General features: G+C 43.9%; 1 protein-coding gene across 5 annotated transcripts in view; it reads left to right on the top strand.

The window, feature by feature from the left end:
• Positions 1 to 24,246, top strand: part of LOC121573345 (ephrin type-A receptor 5) — a 189,368-nt gene that overhangs the window by 86,146 nt on the left and 78,976 nt on the right. For all 5 annotated transcript variants that reach the window (XM_045222491.1, XM_045222490.1, XM_045222489.1 and 2 more), the window contains exon 5: positions 14,485 to 14,820. In XM_045222491.1, coding sequence (XP_045078426.1) covers positions 14,485 to 14,820 — 336 coding nt within the window. The remainder of the gene's footprint in view (positions 1 to 14,484; positions 14,821 to 24,246) is intronic.

The following is a 24,246-nucleotide window of genomic DNA, read 5'->3' as shown; positions in this document are numbered from 1 at the left end:
TTGACTATGCAACGGTACCCCCCTGTATATATAGCCTCCCCTACTGTCACTTTATTCTATTGTATATATAGCCTCCCTACTGTCACTTTATTTTTACTTCTGCTCTTTTTTCTCAACACTTTTTTGTTGTTGTTTTATTCTTACTTTTTTGTTTAAAATAAATGCACTGTTGGTTAAGGGCTGTAAGTAAGCATTTCACTGTAATGTCTGCACCTGTTGTATTCGGCGCATGTGACCAATAAAATTTGATTTGATTTGATTTGATTTGACTAAATACTTTTTTTTCCCACTGTGTATATATATATATATATATATATATATATATATATATATATATATATATATATATATATATATATATATTTATTTTTTATTTTTATTTTTTTACTGACCCCCCGTGGGAATCGAACCCACAACCCTGGCGTTGCAAACGCCATGCTCTACCAACCGACCGGATATAGAAGGATTTTTAAGCCTTGAGACATGGATTGTGTATGTGTGCCATTCAGAGGGTGAATGGGCAAGACAAAATATTTAAGTGCCTTTGAACGAGGTATGCTAGTAGGTGCCAGGCGCACTGGTTTGAATGTGTCAAGAACTGCAACGCTGGTGGGTTTTTCCACTCTCAACAGTTTCCCGTGTGTATCAATAATAGTCCACCACCCAAAGGACATCCAGCCAACTGGACAAGCATTGGAATCATCATGGGCCAGCATCCCTGTGGAACACTTTTGACACCTTGTAGAGTCCATGCCCCAACACTCAGCATAGAGACACATGGCATTTCCATTTGAACAGCATGTCTTCATCCAAACCAGGTCTTCTATCCTCTGCACCACCAGGGAAGCTCTCTTACATCTTATTTGTTCAGTATATAGCCATGGCAGTATGGTTGTCATGGCAGTATGGTTGTCATGGCAGTATGGTTGTCATGGCAGTATGGTTGCCATGGCAGTATTGTTGCCATGGCAGTATGGTCAATCAGGAATTCCATGCTTCCCTTTTAACCTTCTTAGACATAACTAACCCAGGTAAATACTGGTAACTGGGTTATTCACCATCATTTCACCCATCCTCTTTATACAGTGAGGGAAACAATTATTTGATCCCCTGCTGATTTTGTACGTTTGCCCACTGAAAAAGACATGATCAGTCTATAATTTTAATGGTAGGTTTATTTGAACAGTGAGAGACAGAATAACAACAAAAAAAATCCACAAAAACGTACGTCAAAAATGTTATAAATTGATTTGCATTTTAAATTAGGGAAATAAGTATTTGACCCCTCTGCAAAACATGACTTAGTACTTGGTGGCAAAACCCTTGTTGGCAATCACAGAGGTCAGACGTTTCTTGTAGTTGGCCACCAGATTTGCAAACATCTCAGGAGGGATTTTTGTCCCACTCCTCTTTGCAGATCTTCTCCAAGTCATTAAGGTTTTGAGGCTGACGTTTGGCAACTTGAAACTTCAGCTCCCTCCACAGATGTTCTATGGGATTAAGGTCTGGAGACTGGCTAGGCCACTTCAGGACCTTAATGTGCTTCTTCTTGAGCCACTCCTTTGTTGCTTTGGCCGTGTGTTTTGGGTCATTGTCATGCTGGAATACCCATCCACGACCCATTTTCAATGCCCTGGCTGAGGGAAGGAGGTTCTCACCCAAGATTTGACGGTACATGGCCCCGTCCATCGTCCCTTTGATGCGGTGAAGTTGTCCTGTCCCCTTAGCAGAAAAACACCCCTAAAGCATAATGTTTCCACCTCCATGTTTGACGGTGGGGATGGTGTTCTTGGGGTCATAGGCAGCATTCTTCCTCCTCCAAACACAGCGAGTTGAGTTGATGCCAAAGAGCTCGATTTTGGTCTCATCTGACCACAACACTTTCACCCAGTTCTCCTCTGAATCATTCAGATGTTCATTGGCAAACTTCAGATGGGCCTGTATATGTGCTTTCTTGAGCAGGGGGACCTTGCGGACGCTGCAGGATTTCAGTCCTTCACGGCGTAGTGTGTTACCAATTGTTTTCTTGGTGATTATGGTCCCAGCTGCCTTGAGATCATTAACAAGATCCTCCCGTGTAGTTCTGGGCTGATTCCTCACCGTTCTCATGATCATTGCAACTCCAGGCGGTGAGATCTTGCATGGAGCCCCAGGCCGAGGGAGATTGACAGTTATTTTGTGTTTCTCCCATTTGCGAATAATCGCACCAACTGTTGTCACCTTCTCACCAAGCTGCTTGGCAATGGTCTTGTAGCTCATTCCAGCCTTGTGTAGGTCTACAATCTTGTCCCTGACATCCTTGGAGAGCTCTTTGGTCTTGGCCATGGTGGAGAGTTTGGAATCTGAATGATTGATTACTTCTGTGGACAGGTGTCTTTTATACAGGTAACAAACTGAGATTAGGAGCACTCCCTTTAAGAGTGTGCTCTTAATCTCAGCTCTTTATCTGTATAAAAGACCCCTGGGAGCCAGAAATCTTTCTGATTGAGAGGGGGTCAAATACTTATTTCCCTCATTACAATGCAAATCCATTTATAACATTTTTTACATGCGTTTTTCTGGATTTTTTTGCTGTTATTCTGTCTCTCACTGTTCAAATAAGCCTACCATTAAAATTATAGACTGATCATTTCTTTGTCAGTGGGCAAACGTACAAAATCAGCAGGGGATCAAATACTTTTTTCCCCTCACTGTATGCTGCATACGTCTGGGCCCATATTTACAAGGTATCCAAGACTATGAGTTATTTAAAAAATAAGACAGGGGACCATGTCAAGCGTCTCAAAGTAGGAATTATATTGGGTGCATTTTTTAAAAGTTGAACAGTTTTTTACACCAGTTTTACACAATGTTAAATTTTTTACAGTTAGTCTAAATTCTGCAAGTCTGACTGGATTTATAAATCTGGACGAAATAAGGGCATCCTCTCTTTTAGTAGATAATATATGTGCCTCAATTTCAAAGTTTGAATTTTTTTCAAAAGAAACATGGTTAAAGAATATATTGGATCAAACCTGCAATCTATAGCTCTGCAGTCAGATCATTAACCCTCTGCTGTGGCCTTGCCTGGGGTTTTTCAGTCTAATATAGTCAATCAGGACACAGAGCACAATTTCTGAGTTATTACTTGTTACACTGCATGTTATGATTTTCTTGCTTCATCACATGTGCTATAAGTTTTATTAAATGGGATTTTAGTCAGATAGAGCTTCCTTTAAATAACTTATGTTGTTGTGTATTCATATGCTTCTTAAAAACAGGCTCAGGGGGTCACGTGACCAACGGGCTCTGGAGGTCACGTGACCAATGGGCTCGGGAGGTCACGTGACCAACGGGCTCGGGAGGTCACGTGACCAACGGGCTCGGGAGGTTATTTAAAGGAAGCTCTATCTGACTAAAATCCCATTTAATAAAACGTATAACTTTATGTGATGAAGCAAGAAAATCATAACATACAGTGTAACAAGTAATAACTCAGAAATTGTCGCTAGTCATTTGAGCAAACCCGATACCTCTTTTTCATATTTTATTACATTATTTTGATAATGAACTCTTAAATAATGAACCAAAGACTGACTAACAATGCCAACTGCCCAAGGAGGCAAGTAAAACTGCACTTCTATGAGTTCTTCACCTATCGTTAAGCGTCAGAAGACAGCCCTCAGCACTGAAACTGAGGCCTTCATAGCTGGTGCCATCTCTGAGGCGTTAGCCAAGCAACAGAACTCTCTCGAGGCTATGCTACAACGGGTGTTAGCTGAGGCAGTGGAACCACTCAACAAAAAACAGAGAGACTTTAGCAGCTTTTGAAGCTCTTACAATCTACATTGAGAGACGGATGAAAGTGGCTGACAACATGTCTACTAAAGTGGACAATCTGTAAAGTGAAAATAGGGAAAGCAAACAGAAAACCAACGACTGTTTTTCACAACTGGAGAAGATGCAGCTCAAGATGGCTGAAATGGAGGACCGCTCACGTCGTAAGATTAATTTCTTTAAAAGAAGGAGACGAGACTGACGATCCCATCAAATGACTACAGAGAATGATCCCTAAATGGATCTCATCCATATCTCACAAGGTTGAGATGGAAAGAAATCAACGCATCTACTCGGGACCTGGGACTGGTAATGCTGCAGACAGACCTGGGACTGGTAATGCTGAGACAGACCTGGGACTGGTAATGCTGTAGACAGACCTGGGACTGGTAATGCTGTAGACAGACCTGGGACTGGTAATGCTGCAGACAGACCTGGGACTGGTAATGCTGTAGACAGACCTGGGACTGGTAATGCTGTAGACAGACCTGGGACTGGTAATAATATAGACAGACCTGGGACTGGTAATGCTGTAGACAGACCTAGGACTGGTAATGCTGTAGACAGACCTGGGACTGGTAATAATATAGACAGACCTGGGACTGGTAATGCTGTAGACAGACCTAGGACTGGTAATGCTGTAGACAGACCTGGGACTGGTAATGCTGTAGACAGACCTGGGACTGGTAATGCTATAGACAGACCTGGGACTGGTAATGCTGTAGACAGACCTGGGACTGGTAATGCTGTATACAGACCTGGGACTGGTAATGCTGTAGACAGACCTGGGACTGGTAATGCTGTATACAGACCTGGGACTGGTAATGCTGTAGACAGACCTAGGACTGGTAATGCTGTAGACAGACCTGGGACCGGTAATGCTGTAGACAGACCTGGGACTGGTAATGCTGTAGACAGACCTAGGACTGGTAATGCTGTAGACAGACCTGGGACTGGTAATGCTGTAGACAGACCTGGGACTGGTAATGCTGTAGACAGACCTGGGACTGGTAATAATATAGACAGACCTGGGACTGGTAATGCTGCAGACAGACCTGGGACTGGTTATGCTGCAGACATACCTGGGACTGGTAATGCTGCAGACAGACCTGGGACTGGTAATGCTGCAGACAGACCTGGGACTGGTAATGCTGTAGACAGACCTGGGACTGGTAATGCTGCAGACAGACCTGGGACTGGTAATGCTGTAGACATACCTGGGACTGGTAATGCTGAGACAGACCTGGGACTGGTAATGCTGTAGACAGACCTAGGACTGGTAATGCTGTAGACAGACCTGGGACTGGTAATAATATAGACAGACCTGGGACTGGTAATGCTGTAGACAGACCTGGGACTGGTAATGCTGAGACAGACCTGGGACTGGTAATGCTGTAGACAGACCTAGGACTGGTAATGCTGTAGACAGACCTGGGACTGGTAATAATATAGACAGACCTGGGACTGGTAATGCTGTAGACAGACCTGGGACTGGTAATGCTGAGACAGACCTGGGACTGGTAATGCTGTAGACAGACCTGGGACTGGTAATGCTGTAGACAGACCTGGGACTGGTAATGCTGTAGACAGACCTGGGACTGGTAATGCTGCAGACAGACCTGGGACTGGTAATGCAGCAGACAGACCTGGGACTGGTAATGCTGCAGACAGACCTTGGACTGGTAATGCTGTAGCCAGACCTGGGACTGGTAATGCTGTAGACAGACCTGGGACTGGTAATGCTGTGGACAGACCTGGGACTGGTAATGCTGTAGACAGACCGAGGACGCTGATCTTCAAGGTCCTCCGGTACAACGACCTCCAAGTCATTCTACAAGGAGCCAGAGCAGCAGAACCCATTCACCACGACGACTTCCAAGTCATTATACAAGGAGCCAGAGCAGCAGAACCCATTCACCACGCCGGCAGCAGAACCCATTCACCACGCCGGCCTCCAAGTCATTCTACAAGGAGCCAGAGCAGCAGAACCCATTCACCACGCCGGCCTCCAAGTCATTATACAAGGAGCCAGAGCAGCAGAACCCATTCACCACGCCGGCCTCCAAGTCATTCTACAAGGAGCCAGAGCAGCAGAACCCATTCACCACGCCGGCCTCCAAGTCATTATACAAGGAGCCAGAGCAGCAGAACCCATTCACCACGCCGACCTCCAAGTCATTATACAAGGAGCCAGAGCAGCAGAACCCATTCACCACGCCGACCTCCAAGTCATTCTACAAGGAGCCAGAGCAGCAGAACCCATTCACCACGCCGACCTCCAAGTCATTCTACAAGGAGCCAGAGCAGCAGAACCCATTCACCACGCCGGCAGCAGAACCCATTCACCACGCCGGCAAGGTCCTTCTGACTACAGCACCCACACCTCCAACGCCGCAAAGCTTTCAACGAGGTCCAGAACACACTCAGACTGAGGGGCATACAGTCATTCCTCATCTATCAAGCTACGCTCCGGGCCACACACAAGGGAGAGCGCCTGTCATTCACCACAGCACAAGGCGGAAAGGAGTTTGTGACATCACTGGGAGAGGACAACCATGAGCACCATGCCACTGATCATGTCATGTTCCAAGATGGCGTAGCAGTGCGGTCGCGGTTTTATTCATTGTCCTTGTGTAAATATCCTGTTTCTTGTTTTTTTTGTCTATTTTGTCTATATTTTCTCAATTTTACTTTTCATTCTTTAACTAAATATACTTTCCTGCAACCCGCCTCACCCAACGTGGAAAGGATTCTATTATTTCTTTATAACTTTCATCAAGAACCTTAAGCTGAAACTAGTGTCGCTGCAACTGAATGGCTACTTGCTATTAGTCACCGTTAGCGTCTTCACCATTGTCCGTGGCCTACACTATCCACCAGCCAGCTCTAGCTCTAGCTCTAGCCTGGACAATTCGTCGGCCAGTCTGCACAGCGTGCTATCGACCCAGAGCTTATCGGACTTTCTGCCGGAATCACTGGACCCTAGCGCCGGATCATCGCAACCAGCTAGCTAGCTGCAACCTGTTGTTGGCTAATTACCATTGCCCCATAGCAAGCACCAGTTAGCCTTGAGCTAGCCTCAGGCCCATCTCCCGGCTATCTACCTCTCTGTCAACCGGACGGGACCTCCTAGTGTTGACACTGAGCCCCGCCGATCCAACACGACTGGTTTGCCTACAAAATCATCTGATGTGGTTTCAACAGGCTTCCCGTTGCGACGACCACGAAGATCCATCTGCTAGCCCCGGCCCGCTAGCACACACAAACTACAACTGTGCTCCCTGCTAGCTGTGCTGAAGCACCAATTTGAACTGCTCTCGGACTCACATATTGCTGTTCACTGGACCTTATGATCACTCAGCTGCACAGCTGATGCCTGCTGGACTGTTCCTTTACACGGTACCCTGTCCTGTTTATTCTGTTTAGCCTCAGCCCAAACTTTATCGCTATTACCAGTTGTTGTCTTAGCTCTCTCTAATAAAACCTGTGATTGCTTTATGCCTCTCTCCCTTGTCAATATGCCTTGCCTATTGCTGTTTGGGTTAGTTCTTATTATATAATTTCACTGTAGAACCCCTAGTCCCTCTCAAACTGCCTCAAATAGTTCCTTTGTCCCACCCCCCTCACACACGGAGATCGGCTCAATCGGTGCCTCCAGTGATGCTATCTCTTTCATTGTTACCCAACGCTTAGGTTTACCTCAACTGTACTCATATCCTTCCATATCCTTTTCTGTACATAATCCCCTGAATCTTTTCTACAACGCCCGGAGAACTGCCCCCTTTATTCTATGTACCCAACGCACTAGAAGACCAGTTCTTAAAGCCTTTAGTCGTATCCTTATTCTAGTCCTCCTCTGTTCCTCTGGTGATGTAGAGGCTAACCCAGGCCCTGCAGCCCCCAGTATCACTCCTACTCCCCAGGAGCTATCATTTGTTGACTTCTGTAACCGTAAAAGCCTTGGTTTTCTGCACGTAAATATCAGAAGCCTCCTTCCTAAGTTTGAGTTATTCACTGCGTTAGCACACTCCGCCAACCCTGATGTTCTAGCAATGTCTGAATCCTGGCTTAGGAAGGCCACCAAAAATTCTGAAATTTCCATCCCCAACTATAACATTTTCCATCTAGATAGAACTGCCAAAGGGGGTGGAGTTGCAATCTACTGTAGAGATAGCCTGCAGAGCTCTATCATACTATCCAGGTCTGTGCCCAAACAGTTTGAGCTACTACTTCTAAAAATCCACCTTTCCAGAAATAAATCTCTCACTGTTGCCGCTTGCTACAGACCCCCCTCAGCCCCCAGCTGTGCCCTGGACACCATATGTGAATTGATTGCCCCCCATCTATCCTCAGAGTTCGTACTGCTTGGTGACCTAAATTGGGATATGCTTAACACCCCGGCCATCCTACAAGCTAAACCTGATGCCCTCAATCTCACACAAATTATCAACGAACCTACCAGGTACAACCCTAAATCCGTAAACATGGGTACCCTCATAGATATCATCCTGACTAACTTACCCTCTAAATACACCTCCGCTGTCTTCAACCAGGATCTCAGCGATCACTGCCTTATTGCCTGCGTCCGTAACGGGTCCGCGGTCAAACGACCACCACTCATCACTGTCAAACGCTCCCAAAAACACTTCAGCGAGCAGGCCTTCCTAATTGACCTGGCCCAGGTATCCTGGATGGATATAGATCTCATTCCGTCAGTAGAGGATGCCTGGTTGTTCTTTAAAAGTAATTTCCTCTCAATCTTAAATAAACATGCCCCATTCAAAAAATACAGAACTAAGAACAGATATAGCCCCTGGTTCTCCTCAGACTTGACTGCCCTTGACCAGCACAAAAACATCCTGTGGCGTACTGCATTAGCATCAAATAGCCCCCACGATACTTTTCAGGGAAGTTAGGAACCAATAGACACAAGCAGTTAGGAAAGCAAAGGCTAACTTTTTCAAACAGAAATTTGCATCCTGTAGCACTAACTCCAAAAAGTTTTGGGACACTAAAGTCCATGGAGAATAAGAGCACTTCCTCCCAGCTGCCCACTGCACTGAGGCTAGGAAACACTATCACCACCGATAAATCTACAATAATCGAGAATTTCAACAAGCATTTTGCTACGGCTGGCCATGCTTTCCACCTGGCTACCACTACCCCGGCCACCAGCTCTGCACCCTCCGCTTCAACTTGCCCATGCCCCACCCCGCTTCTCCTTCACACAAATCCAGACAGCTGATGTTCTGAAAGAGCTGCAAAATCTGTACCCCTACAAATCATCTGGGCTAGACAATCTGGACCCTTTCTTTCTAAAACTAGCCGCCGAAATTGTCGCAACCCCTATTACTAGCCTGTTCAACCTCTCTTTCGTAACGTCTGAGATCCCCAGAGATTGGAAAGCTGCCGCGGTCATCCCCCTCTTCAAAGGGGGTGACACTCTAGATCCAAACTGTTACAGACCCATATCCATCCTGCCCTGCCTTTCAAAAGTTTTGAAAGCCAAGTTAACAAACAGATCACCGACCATTTCGAATCCCACCGTACCTTCTCCGCTATGCAATCCGGTTTCGAGCTGGTCATGGGTGCACTTCAGCCACGCTCAAGGTCCTAAACGATATTATAACCGCGATCGATAATAGACAGTACTGTGCAGCCGTTTTCATTGACCTGGCCAAGGCTTTCGACTCTGTCAACCACCGCATTCTTATTGGCAGACTAAATAGCCTTGGTTTCTCAAATGACTGCCTCGCCTGGTTCACCAACTACTTCTCAGATAGAGTTCAATGTGTCAAATCGGAGGGCCTGTTGTCTGGACCTATGGCAGTCTCTATGGGGGTGCCACAGGGTTCAATTCTTGGGCCGACTCTTTTCTCTGTGTATATCAATGACGTCACTCTTGCTGCTGGTGACTCTCAGATCCACCTCTACGCAGACGACACCATTTTGTATACATCTGGCCCTTCATTGGACACTGTGTTAACAAACCTCCAAACGAGCTTCAATGCCATACAACACTCCTTCAGTAGCCTCCAACTGCTCTTAAACACTAGTAAAACTAAATGCATGCTCTTCAACCGAACGCTGCTTGCACCCGCACACCCGACTAGAATCACTACTCTCGACGGGTCTGACCTAGAGTATGTGGACAACTACAAATACCTAGGTGTCTGGTTAGACTGTAAACTCTCCTTCCAGACTCACATTAAGAATCTCAAATCCAAAGTTAAATCTAGAATCGGTTTCCTATTTCGCAACAAAGCCTCCTTCACTCATGCTGCCAAACATGCCCTCGTAAAACTGACTATCCTACCGATCCTTGACTTCGGTGATGTCATTTACAAAATAGCCTCCAACACTCTACTCAGCAAATTGGATGTAGTCTATCACAGTGCCATCCGTTTTGTCTCCAAAGCCCCATATACTACCCACCACTGTGACCTGTACGCTCTTGTTGGCTGGTCCTCACTACATATTCGTCGCCAAACCCACTGGCTCCAGGCCATCTATAAATCACTGCTAGGCAAATCCCCGCCTTATCTTAGCTCATTGGTCACCATAGCAACACCCACCCGTAGTATGCGCTCCAGCAGGTATATCTCACTGGTCATCCCCAAAGCCAACACCTCCTTTGGCCGCCATTCCTTCCAGTTCTCTGCTGCCAATGACTGGAACAAAATGCAAAAATCTCTGAAGCTGGAGACACTTATCTCCCTCACTAACTTTAAGCATCAGTTGTCAGAGCACCTTACCGATCACTGCACCTGTACACAGCCCATCTGAAATTAGCCCGCCCAACTACCTCATCCCTATATTGTTATTTATTTTGCTCATTTGTACCCCAGTATCTCTATTTGCACATCATCTCTTGCACATTTATCATTCCAGTGTTAATACTAATTGTAATTATTTTGCACTATAGCCTATTTATTGCCTTACCTCCATAACTTGCTACATTTGCACACACTGTATATATATTTTTTTCTGTTGTATTTTTGACTTTGTTTTGTTTTACCCCATATGTAACTCTGTGTTGTTGTTTTTATCGCACTGCTTTGCTTTATCTTGGCCAGGTCGCAGTTGTAAATGAGAACTTGTTCTCAACTGGCTTAACTGGTTAAATAAAGGTGAAAATTTAAAAAATAAAAATAAAAATAATACTAATTATCTCTCCAGTAGTGTCCAGTATAACCTACATGTTGTTGCAAGTTTATCTAGCTTCTATAACCTAAAATGGTATTTTACAACTAAGTTACATTTACAACGTTTGTGTGTTAACTTTGTCTGGTGGTAGGTGGCTAGCTAGGTAAGCTAACGTAGCCGGCAGCTAGCTTGTTTCATGTTGCTTTGACAACAACTATGTAGCTAGGTGTGTTCAACATGGCAAACTATGTTTGTTTCCAACAGAGTTTATTGAACGTTTTTTTAACACGAACATTCCATTTGACAATAATTCTATTTTGTTTGTTTTTACTCCTGAACTTCCTCTACCCTCAACCTCTCCGATCATTTTCATGATGTCCAATTCGGTTTGCTTCTATATGCCATATCTTTCTAACTGTGCTCTTTCACAAAAGCTCTCAACCTATAACCTATATACTTATTATGGACACAGTATGCTTTACATTAGTTATCTTGTTGTTATTAGTTGTTGTTAGTTGTTATTAGTCCCATCCTTCAATTCCATTCAACACCACCCATCTATCTCTTAACACCATCCATATTGGATTTATATTTGCCATATATATTTCAACTGTACTGTGATGTTTTGCAAAAGTTCTGAACCTTTCTATTCTCATTGTTTCTACAGATCGTAATTTGAAAATAAACATTTTTGATAAAAGTATTATTATATTATTGATCGATTGACTATGACATTTCAGATCACCCAGTAGTGGCTATGACTTTTCAGATCACCCAGTAGTGCTAACTGCAGGGTTAGCACCAGGTAAATATTGCAATCCTTTAAACATTCCTGGACCTGTGTCCAAAAACAAGCTACAAATGGACAGTACCAAAACAAATGATCTAATGATTCTGTCTCTTCGCAGCAAAATCTGCAGAGCTGGGAAGATTGCATCCCCCATATAAATAACATTCTATTGGTAGCAAGAATTTTATATAATAATTTAAATGTAAAAATTCTAAGTTTCGAATCCGGCGTCGTTTTGCGTATCAGTTCATAAACACTATGCCATGGAATTGGTACATCAAAAATGTTTTGCAATCTATATGGGACGGCTGTCAATCCTTTGGTCCTTAAATGAAACTGGTATACTTTTTTATTTATCACAATTTTCTTTAACCAATTATGTTCTTTAATGGAAGGCCGACAGACAAGTTCCTTACTTTCTCCCCCTTCCACTTTCCTCTTCCATTTTTACGGTAAGGCTGCAATTATTTGGTAGCTGCATATGCAACATAATTCCACCAGTACCGATGATATCATTTACGAAGATTACTTCTTTTTTTTTTATAATGTATTTTTTATCAATTAGTATATTTGAGTTTAACCACAATATTTGTTGCATTATTTGTTCTGTCGTCGATTAAATTGAAATTGCAACCAACTTTCTATGGCTTGTTTTAGAAATAGTGATATTTGGGAGATTATTTCCTTTTCAAATAACTGAAAGTGAGAGGTTGTAATCTGAATAAAGGGAAAAAGGCCTTTCTTGAACATTGGGTGAGACAATCTTACTAATTTACTAGAGAACCAGTTCGGATTTAAGTATAACTTTTGTATGACTGAAGCTTTTAGTGATAGGTCTAATACTTTAATATTTAAAAATGACTGTCCTCCGAATTCATATTCATTATATAAATAGGCCCGTTTAATTTTGTCTGGTTTGCCGTTCCAAAAAAAATTGAATATTTATTTCTCATATAATTTACAAAACTGTTCACTAGGCGTAGGCAAGACCATAAGCAAATAGGTAAACTGGGATAATACTAAACAGTTAATCTATTTGAGCTGTTCTTGCCATAATATGGACTTTGTCTTTTACCAAATAGGGCTATCTTCTGTAAACCCCCCCTACCCTTGTCACAACACAGCTGATTGGCTCAAACGCATTAAGAAGGAAAGAAATTCCACAAATTAACTTTTAAGAAGGCACACCTGTTAATTGAAATGCATTCCAGGTGACTACCTCATGAAGCTGTTTGAGAGAATGCCAAGTGTGTGGCTATTTGAAGAATCTCAAATATAACATATATTTTGATTCGTTTAACAGTTTTTTGGTTACTACATCATTCCATATGTGTTATTTCTTAGTTTTGATGTCTTCACTATTATTCCACAATGTAAAAAATAGTAAAAATAAATCAGTAGGTGTGTCCAAACTTTTGACTGGTAGTGTAAGTCTGAAAATGGAGAGAGATTGTGTGACTTCTATGTAATCAAAAAAATGGTCATAGGTGGGACGGTCTTCCAACATAAAACCAGAAAGTGACCTGGAAATCACCTGATGGGAGGAGCTGAGACCAAAGGAGATGTAGGCAGTGACCAAAGCCTGTGGTCCTCTGTAGCTCAGCTGGTAGACCAAAGCCTGTGGTCCTCTGTAGCTCAGCTGGTAGACCAAAGCCTGTGGTCCTCTGTAGCTCAGCTGGTAGACCAAAGCCTGCTGTCTCCGAAAATTAGGAAACTGGGTGAGAAAAAGAACAACCGGTTTGACTCTGCCAAGTTAGAACACCCAGAGGTCAGGCGTCAGTTCAACATTTCCCTAAATAATAGATGTAACATCCTCCAAACGGAAGCGGAGATAATCATCTACTCCAGGAGGCTGGTAAGACAGTTCTAAAGGAGAAAAACACAAAAGCATAACAACATCAAAACCAAACTCTGCCTGTTCAGTAGTAATGTCCTCAGTGTTCTTCTCTACATTTGACATTTTAGTCATTTAGCAGACGCTCTTATCCGGAGCGACTTACAGTTAGTGAGTGCATACATTTTCATACTGGCCCCCCGTGGGAAACGTACCCACAACCCTGTCGTTGCAAAAAACTAGAGATTTTCTAATGTTCTTGCAACATCAGACGAATGTGTTATACAAACGTTCTATAATCATCAGCACGACCGGACAGGTTTTGTGTTATCAGAACACTTCATGCAGCCTAACAAATGTTTCGGGAACTTTCACATAAACAATTTGGGTTTGCTGGGAAAACATTACTGGTGCATTGTGTTATTACATTACCTGGAAACCTAATGAGAACATTTGGGGAATGTTCTGTGGCGATTGTTACAGATGTTGTGCACAGCATTTTAGTGAATTTTAGGAAAACATTCCAAGGATTATATTTAAATTTGAAGGGAAAAAATGTTTTTATCCTAATGTTAGATAAAACCCTAACTAGAACTAACCCCAACTAGAACTAACCCCAACTAGAACTAACCCCAACTAGAACTAATCCCAACTAGAACTAACCCCAACTAGAACTTAATGGGAATCTTTGCTGGGTAAATATAGTTTTTATTTAACCTCAATGACATTTGAAAAAGTGTTGTTTATGAAGTTCTAAGTTCCAAGTTCCACTTCTTAAAAAGGCACCGGATTGGTGGAACTACCAACAACACCTATTGGTCCTTTATGGAATAAGAATGACAGGACCTCTTATCTTATAGTGTCAGTGGAATAACACAGTATGTTATTGTCTCTACAGGACCGCCCTCTGCTCCTCGTAACGCCATTTCCAACGTAAACGAGACGTCGGTCTTCCTGGAGTGGGCGGTTCCCGAGGAGACTGGCGGCAGGAAGGACGTCAGCTATAACATCCTGTGCCGTAAGATCAGTGTTGACAGCAGACACTACGAGGAGTGTGACAGCACGGTGCGGTTCCTGCCCCAACGCAGCGGTCTCACCAACAACTCTGTGATGGTGGCAGACCTTCTGGCTCACACTAACTACACCTTCGAGGTGGAGGCCATCAATGGAGTGTCTGAGCTCATCAACCCCGGACGAAAGTTTGTCTCTCTCAACGTCACCACCAACCAGGCAGGTTAGTGTCTTCACATGATCTATATATATATATATATATATATATATTTGTTTTTATCTACACACAATACCCCATAATGACAAAGCAAAAACACGTTTTTAGAAAAACGAAAATATCACATTTACATAAGTATTCAGACCCATTACTCAGCGTTGAAGCACCTTTGGCAGCGATTACAGCCTTGAGTCTTCTTGGGTATGACGCTACAAGCTTGGCAATGCCAAGTGTGCAAAGCTGTCATCAAGGCACAGGGTGTCTATTTGAAGAATCTCAAATATAAAATATAATTTGATTTGTTTAACACTTTTTTGGTTACTACATGATTCCATATGTGTTATTTCATAGTTTTGATGTCTTCACTATTATTCTACAATGTAGAAAATAGTAAAAAATAAAGAAAAACCCTTGAATGAGGAGGTGTTCTAAAACTTTTGACCGGTAGTGTATATACTTTATATACCACAACCACCATATCGAGGTTCCACAGACAGAGACAATGAAAGGCTAAAGATGCACTTGAAGAAACTGTATTCAATTAGCCCCACTCCGTCAGTGAACACACCCTCTGTGCGTTGGAGGCTCACACCTTGCCATGCGGACACAAACCAATGAATGATGAAGCGGATGAGATCAGAGTTCCTACCACCTCTTCTCTGACTCATGTCTTTGGAATAGCCCTGTCAATGGATACCTTCTCCAGAGGGAGAGAGGGGGGAGGAGTCGTTCGAGAGAGACATATTTTAATTGGTTAGCTTATCTCACACGTTACGGTAAGATTTCTATTACCTGTGACACTAGGCCAACTATCCATGTAGAGCAAAGCAACGAGCAGACTGTTCTGAGTCCTCTGAAAAGGTTGTACAATTCTTCCTGTGTACTGTATGTCCTACTGTCAATTAGATTGGATTTCTAATTGAATGAGCTGCTTTCAGGGGATCACCCATTCCTATTGGATGCCAGTTTAGTGTCTGAAGAGTTCATTGTAGAGTAAATCACAAGAGCACTTTACTGAAGCCAGTCCTTGGAGACCCGGGTTGAGTCCCAAATGGCACCCTATTCCTTATGTAGTGCACTACTTTTGATCAGGGCCCATAGGGTATGCACTATATAGGGAAATTGAGTGCCTTTTCGGGTTTGCCACTGTATCATGGTCCAGATCCAAGCTGTTAACAGGATCCAGATCCAAGCAGCATGGCATGGTCCAGATCCAAGCTGTTAACAGGATCCAGATCCAAGCAGCATGGCATGGTCCAGATCCAAGCTGTTAACAGGATCCAGATCCAAGCAGCATGGCATGGTCCAGATCCAAGCTGTTAACAGGATCCAGATCCAAGCAGCATGGCATGGTCCAGATCAAAGCTGTTAACAGGATACAGATCCAAGCGTTTAACCAGCATGGTCCAGATCCAAGCTGTTAACAGGATACAGATCCAAGTGTTTAACCAGCATGGTCCAGATCCAAGCTGTTAACAGGATACAGATCCAAGCAGCATGGCATGGTCCAGATCCAAGCTGTTAACAGGATACAGATCCAAGTGTTTAACCAGCATGGTCCAGATCCAAGCTGTTAACAGGATACAGATCCAAGTGTTTAACCAGCATGGTCCAGATCCAAGCTGTTAACAGGATCCAGATCCAAGTGTTTAACCAGCATGGTCCAGATCCAAGCTGTTAACAGGATACAGATCCAAGCAGCATGGCATGGTCCAGGTCCAAGCTGTTAACAGGATACAGATCCAAGCAGCATGGCATGGTCCAGATCCAAGCTGTTAACAGGATACAGATCCAAGTGTTTAACCAGCATGGTCCAGATCCAAGCTGTTAACAGGATCCAGATCCAAGTGTTTAACCAGCATGGTCCAGATCCAAGCTGTTAACAGGATACAGATCCAAGCAGCATGGCATGGTCCAGATCCAAGCTGTTAACAGGATACAGATCCAAGCAGCATGGCATGGTCCAGATCCAAGCTGTTAACAGGATCCAGATCCAAGTGTTTAACCAGCATGGTCCAGATCCAAGCTGTTAACAGGATCCAGATCCAAGTGTTTTACCAGCATGGTCCAGATCCAAGCTGTTAACAGGATACAGATCCAAGCAGCATGGCATGGTCCAGATCCAAGCTGTTAACAGGATACAGATCCAAGCAGCATGGCATGGTCCAGATCCAAGCTGTTAACAGGATACAGATCCAAGTGTTTAACCAGCATGGTCCAGATCCAAGCTGTTAACAGGATACAGATCCAAGTGTTTAACCAGCATGGTCCAGATCCAAGCTGTTAACAGGATACAGATCCAAGTGTTTAACCAGCATGGTCCAGATCCAAGCTGTTAACAGGATACAGATCCAAGCAGCATGGCATGGTCCAGATCCAAGCTGTTAACAGGATACAGATCCAAGTGTTTAACCAGCATGGTCCAGATCCAAGCTGTTAACAGGATACAGATCCAAGCGTTTAATCAGCATGGTCCAGATCCAAGCTGTTAACAGGATACAGATCCAAGTGTTTAACCAGCATGGTCCAGATCCAAGCTGTTAACAGGATACAGATCCAAGCGTTTAACCAGCATGGTCCAGATCCAAGCTGTTAACAGGATACAGATCCAAGTGTTTAACCAGCATGGTCCAGATCCAAGCTGTTAACAGGATCCAGATCCAAGCAGCATGGCATGGTCCAGATCCAAGCTGTTAACAGGATACAGATCCAAGCAGCATGGCATGGTCCAGATCCAAGCTGTTAACAGGATACAGATCCAAGCGTTTAACCAGCATGGTCCAGATCCAAGCTGTTAACAGGATACAGATCCAAGCAGCATGGCATGGTCCAGATCCAAGCTGTTAACAGGATACAGATCCAAGTGTTTAACCAGCATGGTCCAGATCCAAGCTGTTAACAGGATACAGATCCAAGCGTTTAACCAGCATGGTCCAGATCCAAGCTGTTAACAGGATACAGATCCAAGCAGCATGGCATGGTCCAGATCCAAGCTGTTAACAGGATACAGATCCAAGTGTTTAACCAGCATGGTCCAGATCCAAGCTGTTAACAGGATACAGATCCAAGTGTTTAACCAGCATGGTCCAGATCCAAGCTGTTAACAGGATACAGATCCAAGCAGCATGGCATGGTCCAGATCCAAGCTGTTAACAGGATACAGATCCAAGTGTTTAACCAGCATGGTCCAGATCCAAGCTGTTAACAGGATACAGATCCAAGCGTTTAACCAGCATGGTCCAGATCCAAGCTGTTAACAGGATACAGATCCAAGTGTTTAACCAGCATGGTCCAGATCCAAGCTGTTAACAGGATCCAGATCCAAGCAGCATGGCATGGTCCAGATCCAAGCTGTTAACAGGATACAGATCCAAGCAGCATGGCATGGTCCAGATCCAAGCTGTTAACAGGATACAGATCCAAGCGTTTAACCAGCATGGTCCAGATCCAAGCTGTTAACAGGATACAGATCCAAGCGTTTAACCAGCATGGTCCAGATCCAAGCTGTTAACAGGATACAGATCCAAGCGTTTAACCAGCATGGTCCAGATCCAAGCTGTTAACAGGATACAGATCCAAGCAGCATGGCATGGTCCAGATCCAAGCTGTTAACAGGATACAGATCCAAGTGTTTAACCAGCATGGTCCAGATCCAAGCTGTTAACAGGATACAGATCCAAGCGTTTAACCAGCATGGTCCAGATCCAAGCTGTTAACAGGATACAGATCCAAGCAGCATGGCATGGTCCAGATCCAAGCTGTTAACAGGATACAGATCCAAGTGTTTAACCAGCATGGTCCAGATCCAAGCTGTTAACAGGATACAGATCCAAGTGTTTAACCAGCATGGTCCAGATCCAAGCTGTTAACAGGATACAGATCCAAGCAGCATGGCATGGTCCAGATCCAAGCTGTTAACAGGATACAGATCCAAGTGTTTAACCAGCATGGTCCAGATCCAAGCTGTTAACAGGATACAGATCCAAGCGTTTAACCAGCATGGTCCAGATCCAAGCTGTTAACAGGATACAGATCCAAGTGTTTAACCAGCATGGTCCAGATCCAAGCTGTTAACAGGATACAGATCCAAGTGTTTAACCAGCATGGTCCAGATCCAAGCTGTTAACAGGATACAGATCCAAGCAGCATGGCATGGTCCAGATCCAAGCTGTTAACAGGATACAGATCCAAGTGTTTAACCAGCATGGTCCAGATCCAAGCTGTTAACAGGATACAGATCCAAGCGTTTAACCAGCATGGTCCAGATCCAAGCTGTTAACAGGATACAGATCCAAGTGTTTAACCAGCATGGTCCAGATCCAAGCTGTTAACAGGATCCAGATCCAAGCAGCATGGCATGGTCCAGATCCAAGCTGTTAACAGGATACAGATCCAAGCAGCATGGCATGGTCCAGATCCAAGCTGTTAACAGGATACAGTTTCAAGTGTTTAACCAGCATGGTCCAGATCCAAGCTGTTAACAGGATACAAATCCAAGCGTTTAACCAGCATGGTCCAGATCCAAGCTGTTAACAGGATACAGATCCAAGCAGCATGGCATGGTCCAGATCCAAGCTGTTAACAGGATACAGATCCAAGTGTTTAACCAGCATGGTCCAGATCCAAGCTGTAAACAGGATACAGATCCAAGTGTTTAACCAGCATGGTCCAGATCCAAGCTGTTAACAGGATACAGATCCAAGCAGCATGGCATGGTCCAGATCCAAGCTGTTAACAGGATACAGATCAAGTGTTTAACCAGCATGGTCCAGATCCAAGCTGTTAACAGGATACAGATCCAAGTGTTTAACCAGCATGGTCCAGATCCAAGCTGTTAACAGGATACAGATCCAAGTGTTTAACCAGCATGGTCCAGATCCAAGCTGTTAACAGGATACAGATCCAAGTGTTTAACCAGCATGGTCCAGATCCAAGCTGTTAACAGGATACAGATCCAAGTGTTTAACCAGCATGGTCCAGATCCAAGCTATTAACAGGATACAGATCCAAGCAGCATGGCATGGTCCAGATCCAAGCTGTTAACAGGATACAGATCCAAGTGTTTAACCAGCATGGTCCAGATCCAAGCTGTTAACAGGATACAGATCCAAGCGTTTAACCAGCATGGTCCAGATCCAAGCTGTTAACAGGATACAGATCCAAGTGTTTAACCAGCATGGTCCAGATCCAAGCTGTTAACAGGATCCAGATCCAAGCAGCATGGCATGGTCCAGATCCAAGCTGTTAACAGGATACAGATCCAAGCAGCATGGCATGGTCCAGATCCAAGCTGTTAACAGGATACAGATCCAAGTGTTTAACCAGCATGGTCCAGATCCAAGCTGTTAACAGGATACAGATCCAAGCAGCATGGCATGGTCCAGATCCAAGCTGTTAACAGGATACAGTTTCAAGTGTTTAACCAGCATGGTCCAGATCCAAGCTGTTAACAGGATACAGATCCAAGCGTTTAACCAGCATGGTCCAGATCCAAGCTGTTAACAGGATACAGATCCAAGCAGCATGGCATGGTCCAGATCCAAGCTGTTAACAGGATACAGATCCAAGTGTTTAACCAGCATGGTCCAGATCCAAGCTGTAAACAGGATACAGATCCAAGTGTTTAACCAGCATGGTCCAGATCCAAGCTGTTAACAGGATACAGATCCAAGCAGCATGGCATGGTCCAGATCCAAGCTGTTAACAGGATACAGATCAAGTGTTTAACCAGCATGGTCCAGATCCAAGCTGTTAACAGGATACAGATCCAAGTGTTTAACCAGCATGGTCCAGATCCAAGCTGTTAACAGGATACAGATCCAAGTGTTTAACCAGCATGGTCCAGATCCAAGCTGTTAACAGGATACAGATCCAAGTGTTTAACCAGCATGGTCCAGATCCAAGCTGTTAACAGGATACAGATCCAAGCAGCATGGCATGGTCCAGATCCAAGCTGTTAACAGGATACAGATCCAAGTGTTTAACCAGCATGGTCCAGATCCAAGCTGTTAACAGGATACAGATCCAAGTGTTTAACCAGCATGGTCCAGATCCAAGCTGTTAACAGGATAAAGATCCAAGTGTTTAACCAGCATGGTCCAGATCCAAGCTGTTAACAGGATACAGATCCAAGTGTTTAACCAGCATGGTCCAGATCCAAGCTGTTAACAGGATACAGATCCAAGTGTTTAACCAGCATGGTCCAGATCCAAGCTGTTAACAGGATACAGATCCAAGCGTTTAACCAGCATGGTCCAGATCCAAGCTGTTAACAGGATACAGATCCAAGTGTTTAACCAGCATGGTCCAGATCCAAGCTGTTAACAGGATACAGATCCAAGCGTTTAACCAGCATGGTCCAGATCCAAGCTGTTAACAGGATACAGATCCAAGTGTTTAACCAGCATGGTCCAGATCCAAGCTGTTAACAGGATTCAGATCCAAGCAGCATGGCATGGTCCAGATCCAAGCTGTTAACAGGATACAGATCCAAGCAGCATGGCATGGTCCAGATCCAAGCTGTTAACAGGATACAGATCCAAGCGTTTAACCAGCATGGTCCAGATCCAAGCTGTTAACAGGATACAGATCCAAGCAGCATGGCATGGTCCAGATCCAAGCTGTTAACAGGATACAGTTTCAAGTGTTTAACCAGCATGGTCCAGATCCAAGCTGTTAACAGGATACAGATCCAAGCGTTTAACCAGCATGGTCCAGATCCAAGCTGTTAACAGGATACAGATCCAAGCAGCATGGCATGGTCCAGATCCAAGCTGTTAACAGGATACAGATCCAAGTGTTTAACCAGCATGGTCCAGATCCAAGCTGTAAACAGGATACAGATCCAAGTGTTTAACCAGCATGGTCCAGATCCAAGCTGTTAACAGGATACAGATCCAAGCAGCATGGCATGGTCCAGATCCGAGCTGTTAACAGGATACAGATCAAGTGTTTAACCAGCATGGTCCAGATCCAAGCTGTTAACAGGATACAGATCCAAGTGTTTAACCAGCATGGTCCAGATCCAAGCTGTTAACAGGATACAGATCCAAGTGTTTAACCAGCATGGTCCAGATCCAAGCTGTTAACAGGATACAGATCCAAGTGTTTAACCAGCATGGTCCAGATCCAAGCTGTTAACAGGATACAGATCCAAGTGTTTAACCAGCATGGTCCAGATCCAAGCTGTTAACAGGATACAGATCCAAGCAGCATGGCATGGTCCAGATCCAAGCTGTTAACAGGATACAGATCCAAGTGTTTAACCAGCATGGTCCAGATCCAAGCTGTTAACAGGATACAGATCCAAGTGTTTAACCAGCAGGGTCCAGATCCAAGCTGTTAACAGGATACAGATCCAAGTGTTTAACCAGCATGGTCCAGATCCAAGCTGTTAACAGGATACAGATCCAAGTGTTTAACCAGCATGGTCCAGATCCAAGCTGTTAACAGGATACAGATCCAAGTGTTTAACCAGCATGGTCCAGATCCAAGCTGTTAACAGGATACAGATCCAAGTGTTTAACCAGCATGGTCCAGATCCAAGCTGTTAACAGGATACAGATCCAAGTGTTTAACCAGCATGGTCCAGATCCAAGCTGTTAACAGGATACAGATCCAAGTGTTTAACCAGCATGGTCCAGATCCAAGCTGTTAACAGGATACAGATCCAAGTGTTTAACCAGCATGGTCCAGATCCAAGCTGTAAACAGGATACAGATCCAAGTGTTTAACCAGCATGGTCCAGATCCAAGCTGTTAACAGGATACAGATCCAAGCAGCATGGCATGGTCCAGATCCAAGCTGTTAACAGGATACAGATCAAGTGTTTAACCAGCATGGTCCAGATCCAAGCTGTTAACAGGATACAGATCCAAGTGTTTAACCAGCATGGTCCAGATCCAAGCTGTTAACAGGATACAGATCCAAGCAGCATGGCATGGTCCAGATCCAAGCTGTTAACAGGATACAGATCCAAGTGTTTAACCAGCATGGTCCAGATCCAAGCTGTTAACAGGATACAGATCCAAGCGTTTAACCAGCATGGTCCAGATCCAAGCTGTTAACAGGATACAGATCCAAGGAGCATGGCATGGTCCAGATCCAAGCTGTTAACAGGATACAGATCCAAGTGTTTAACCAGCATGGTCCAGATCCAAGCTGTAAACAGGATACAGATCCAAGTGTTTAACCAGCATGGTCCAGATCCAAGCTGTTAACAGGATACAGATCCAAGCAGCATGGCATGGTCCAGATCCAAGCTGTTAACAGGATACAGATCAAGTGTTTAACCAGCATGGTCCAGATCCAAGCTGTTAACAGGATACAGATCCAAGTGTTTAACCAGCATGGTCCAGATCCAAGCTGTTAACAGGATACAGATCCAAGTGTTTAACCAGCATGGTCCAGATCCAAGCTGTTAACAGGATACAGATCCAAGTGTTTAACCAGTTCTTGTTAACCGCACTATGTTCATAACATTGTCAGCCGGGGATTGACTGTAGGTCTCACGGTAATGTAATGTAATTAACATAATCACGTTTAGCATCTCCAGGCCACCAGCATACAAGCCGGATACAAGCCACGGAAATATCTACATTTAAAAAAAGTATAATAAATCTATTGAATATACACCATCACAATAAATCCATTATATATTTTAGTCAGGTCTAAAGAAACATTATGATATGAAGAAAATGTATTTCAGAAGAACAGAATATGAGTTGGCCTACTGTATGTTATCCGGCTATGCTCCATGCCATAGGCTGTAGGCTTGTTCATTTAGCTGACAAGATATGCTTATAAATCCCTTACCATTATTTTATATTATATGATTTTATAGTAAGAATGTAATTGAACTTAGCTTAATAAAATAGATTGGATATATTTTCCCATTCTGCAGCGAGAGCACATATGAAGTGGCTATGTTGAGCGTAAAAGTGATCATTTGAAACAGGTCCTATATGCCAGATTTGGCCATTTTAGTTGTGAATGATACAAACTTTAGAATGTCTAAGAAATTAAATGATATATGGGCTGAATGATGCGACTACATCCTGCTGATGACTTGAGAAAGTCTGTTCCAATAGTGGACTACTTTTAACCAGGCCTGCAGCACACGCTGTTCTCTCATCAAGTCATCATATTTTCACCCCCATCACACTATTCTCAATTTAAATCTTGTCTTTACTAATATGTAACATTTGTTTCAATTTATACTGGCCCACTTAAAAATGGGCATGAACAGGGGCAGGAATTATTTTTGATGTGGCGGTAATAAGGTTGAAATTTGACTGAGGTGTGGTGGTAACACGGTGTGGTGGTAACACGGTGTGGTGGTAATACGGTGTGGTGGTAACACGGTGTGGTGGTAATACGGTGTGGTGGTAATACGGTGTGGTGGTCACGCGGTGTGGTGGTAATACGGTGTGG

This window comes from Coregonus clupeaformis, chromosome 9 (assembly GCF_020615455.1).
Source record: "Coregonus clupeaformis isolate EN_2021a chromosome 9, ASM2061545v1, whole genome shotgun sequence".
Classification (NCBI taxonomy): Eukaryota; Metazoa; Chordata; class Actinopteri; order Salmoniformes; family Salmonidae; genus Coregonus; species Coregonus clupeaformis.
Note: the sequence above shows the minus strand (reverse complement) of the source record. Positions and strands in the feature narration are given on the sequence as shown.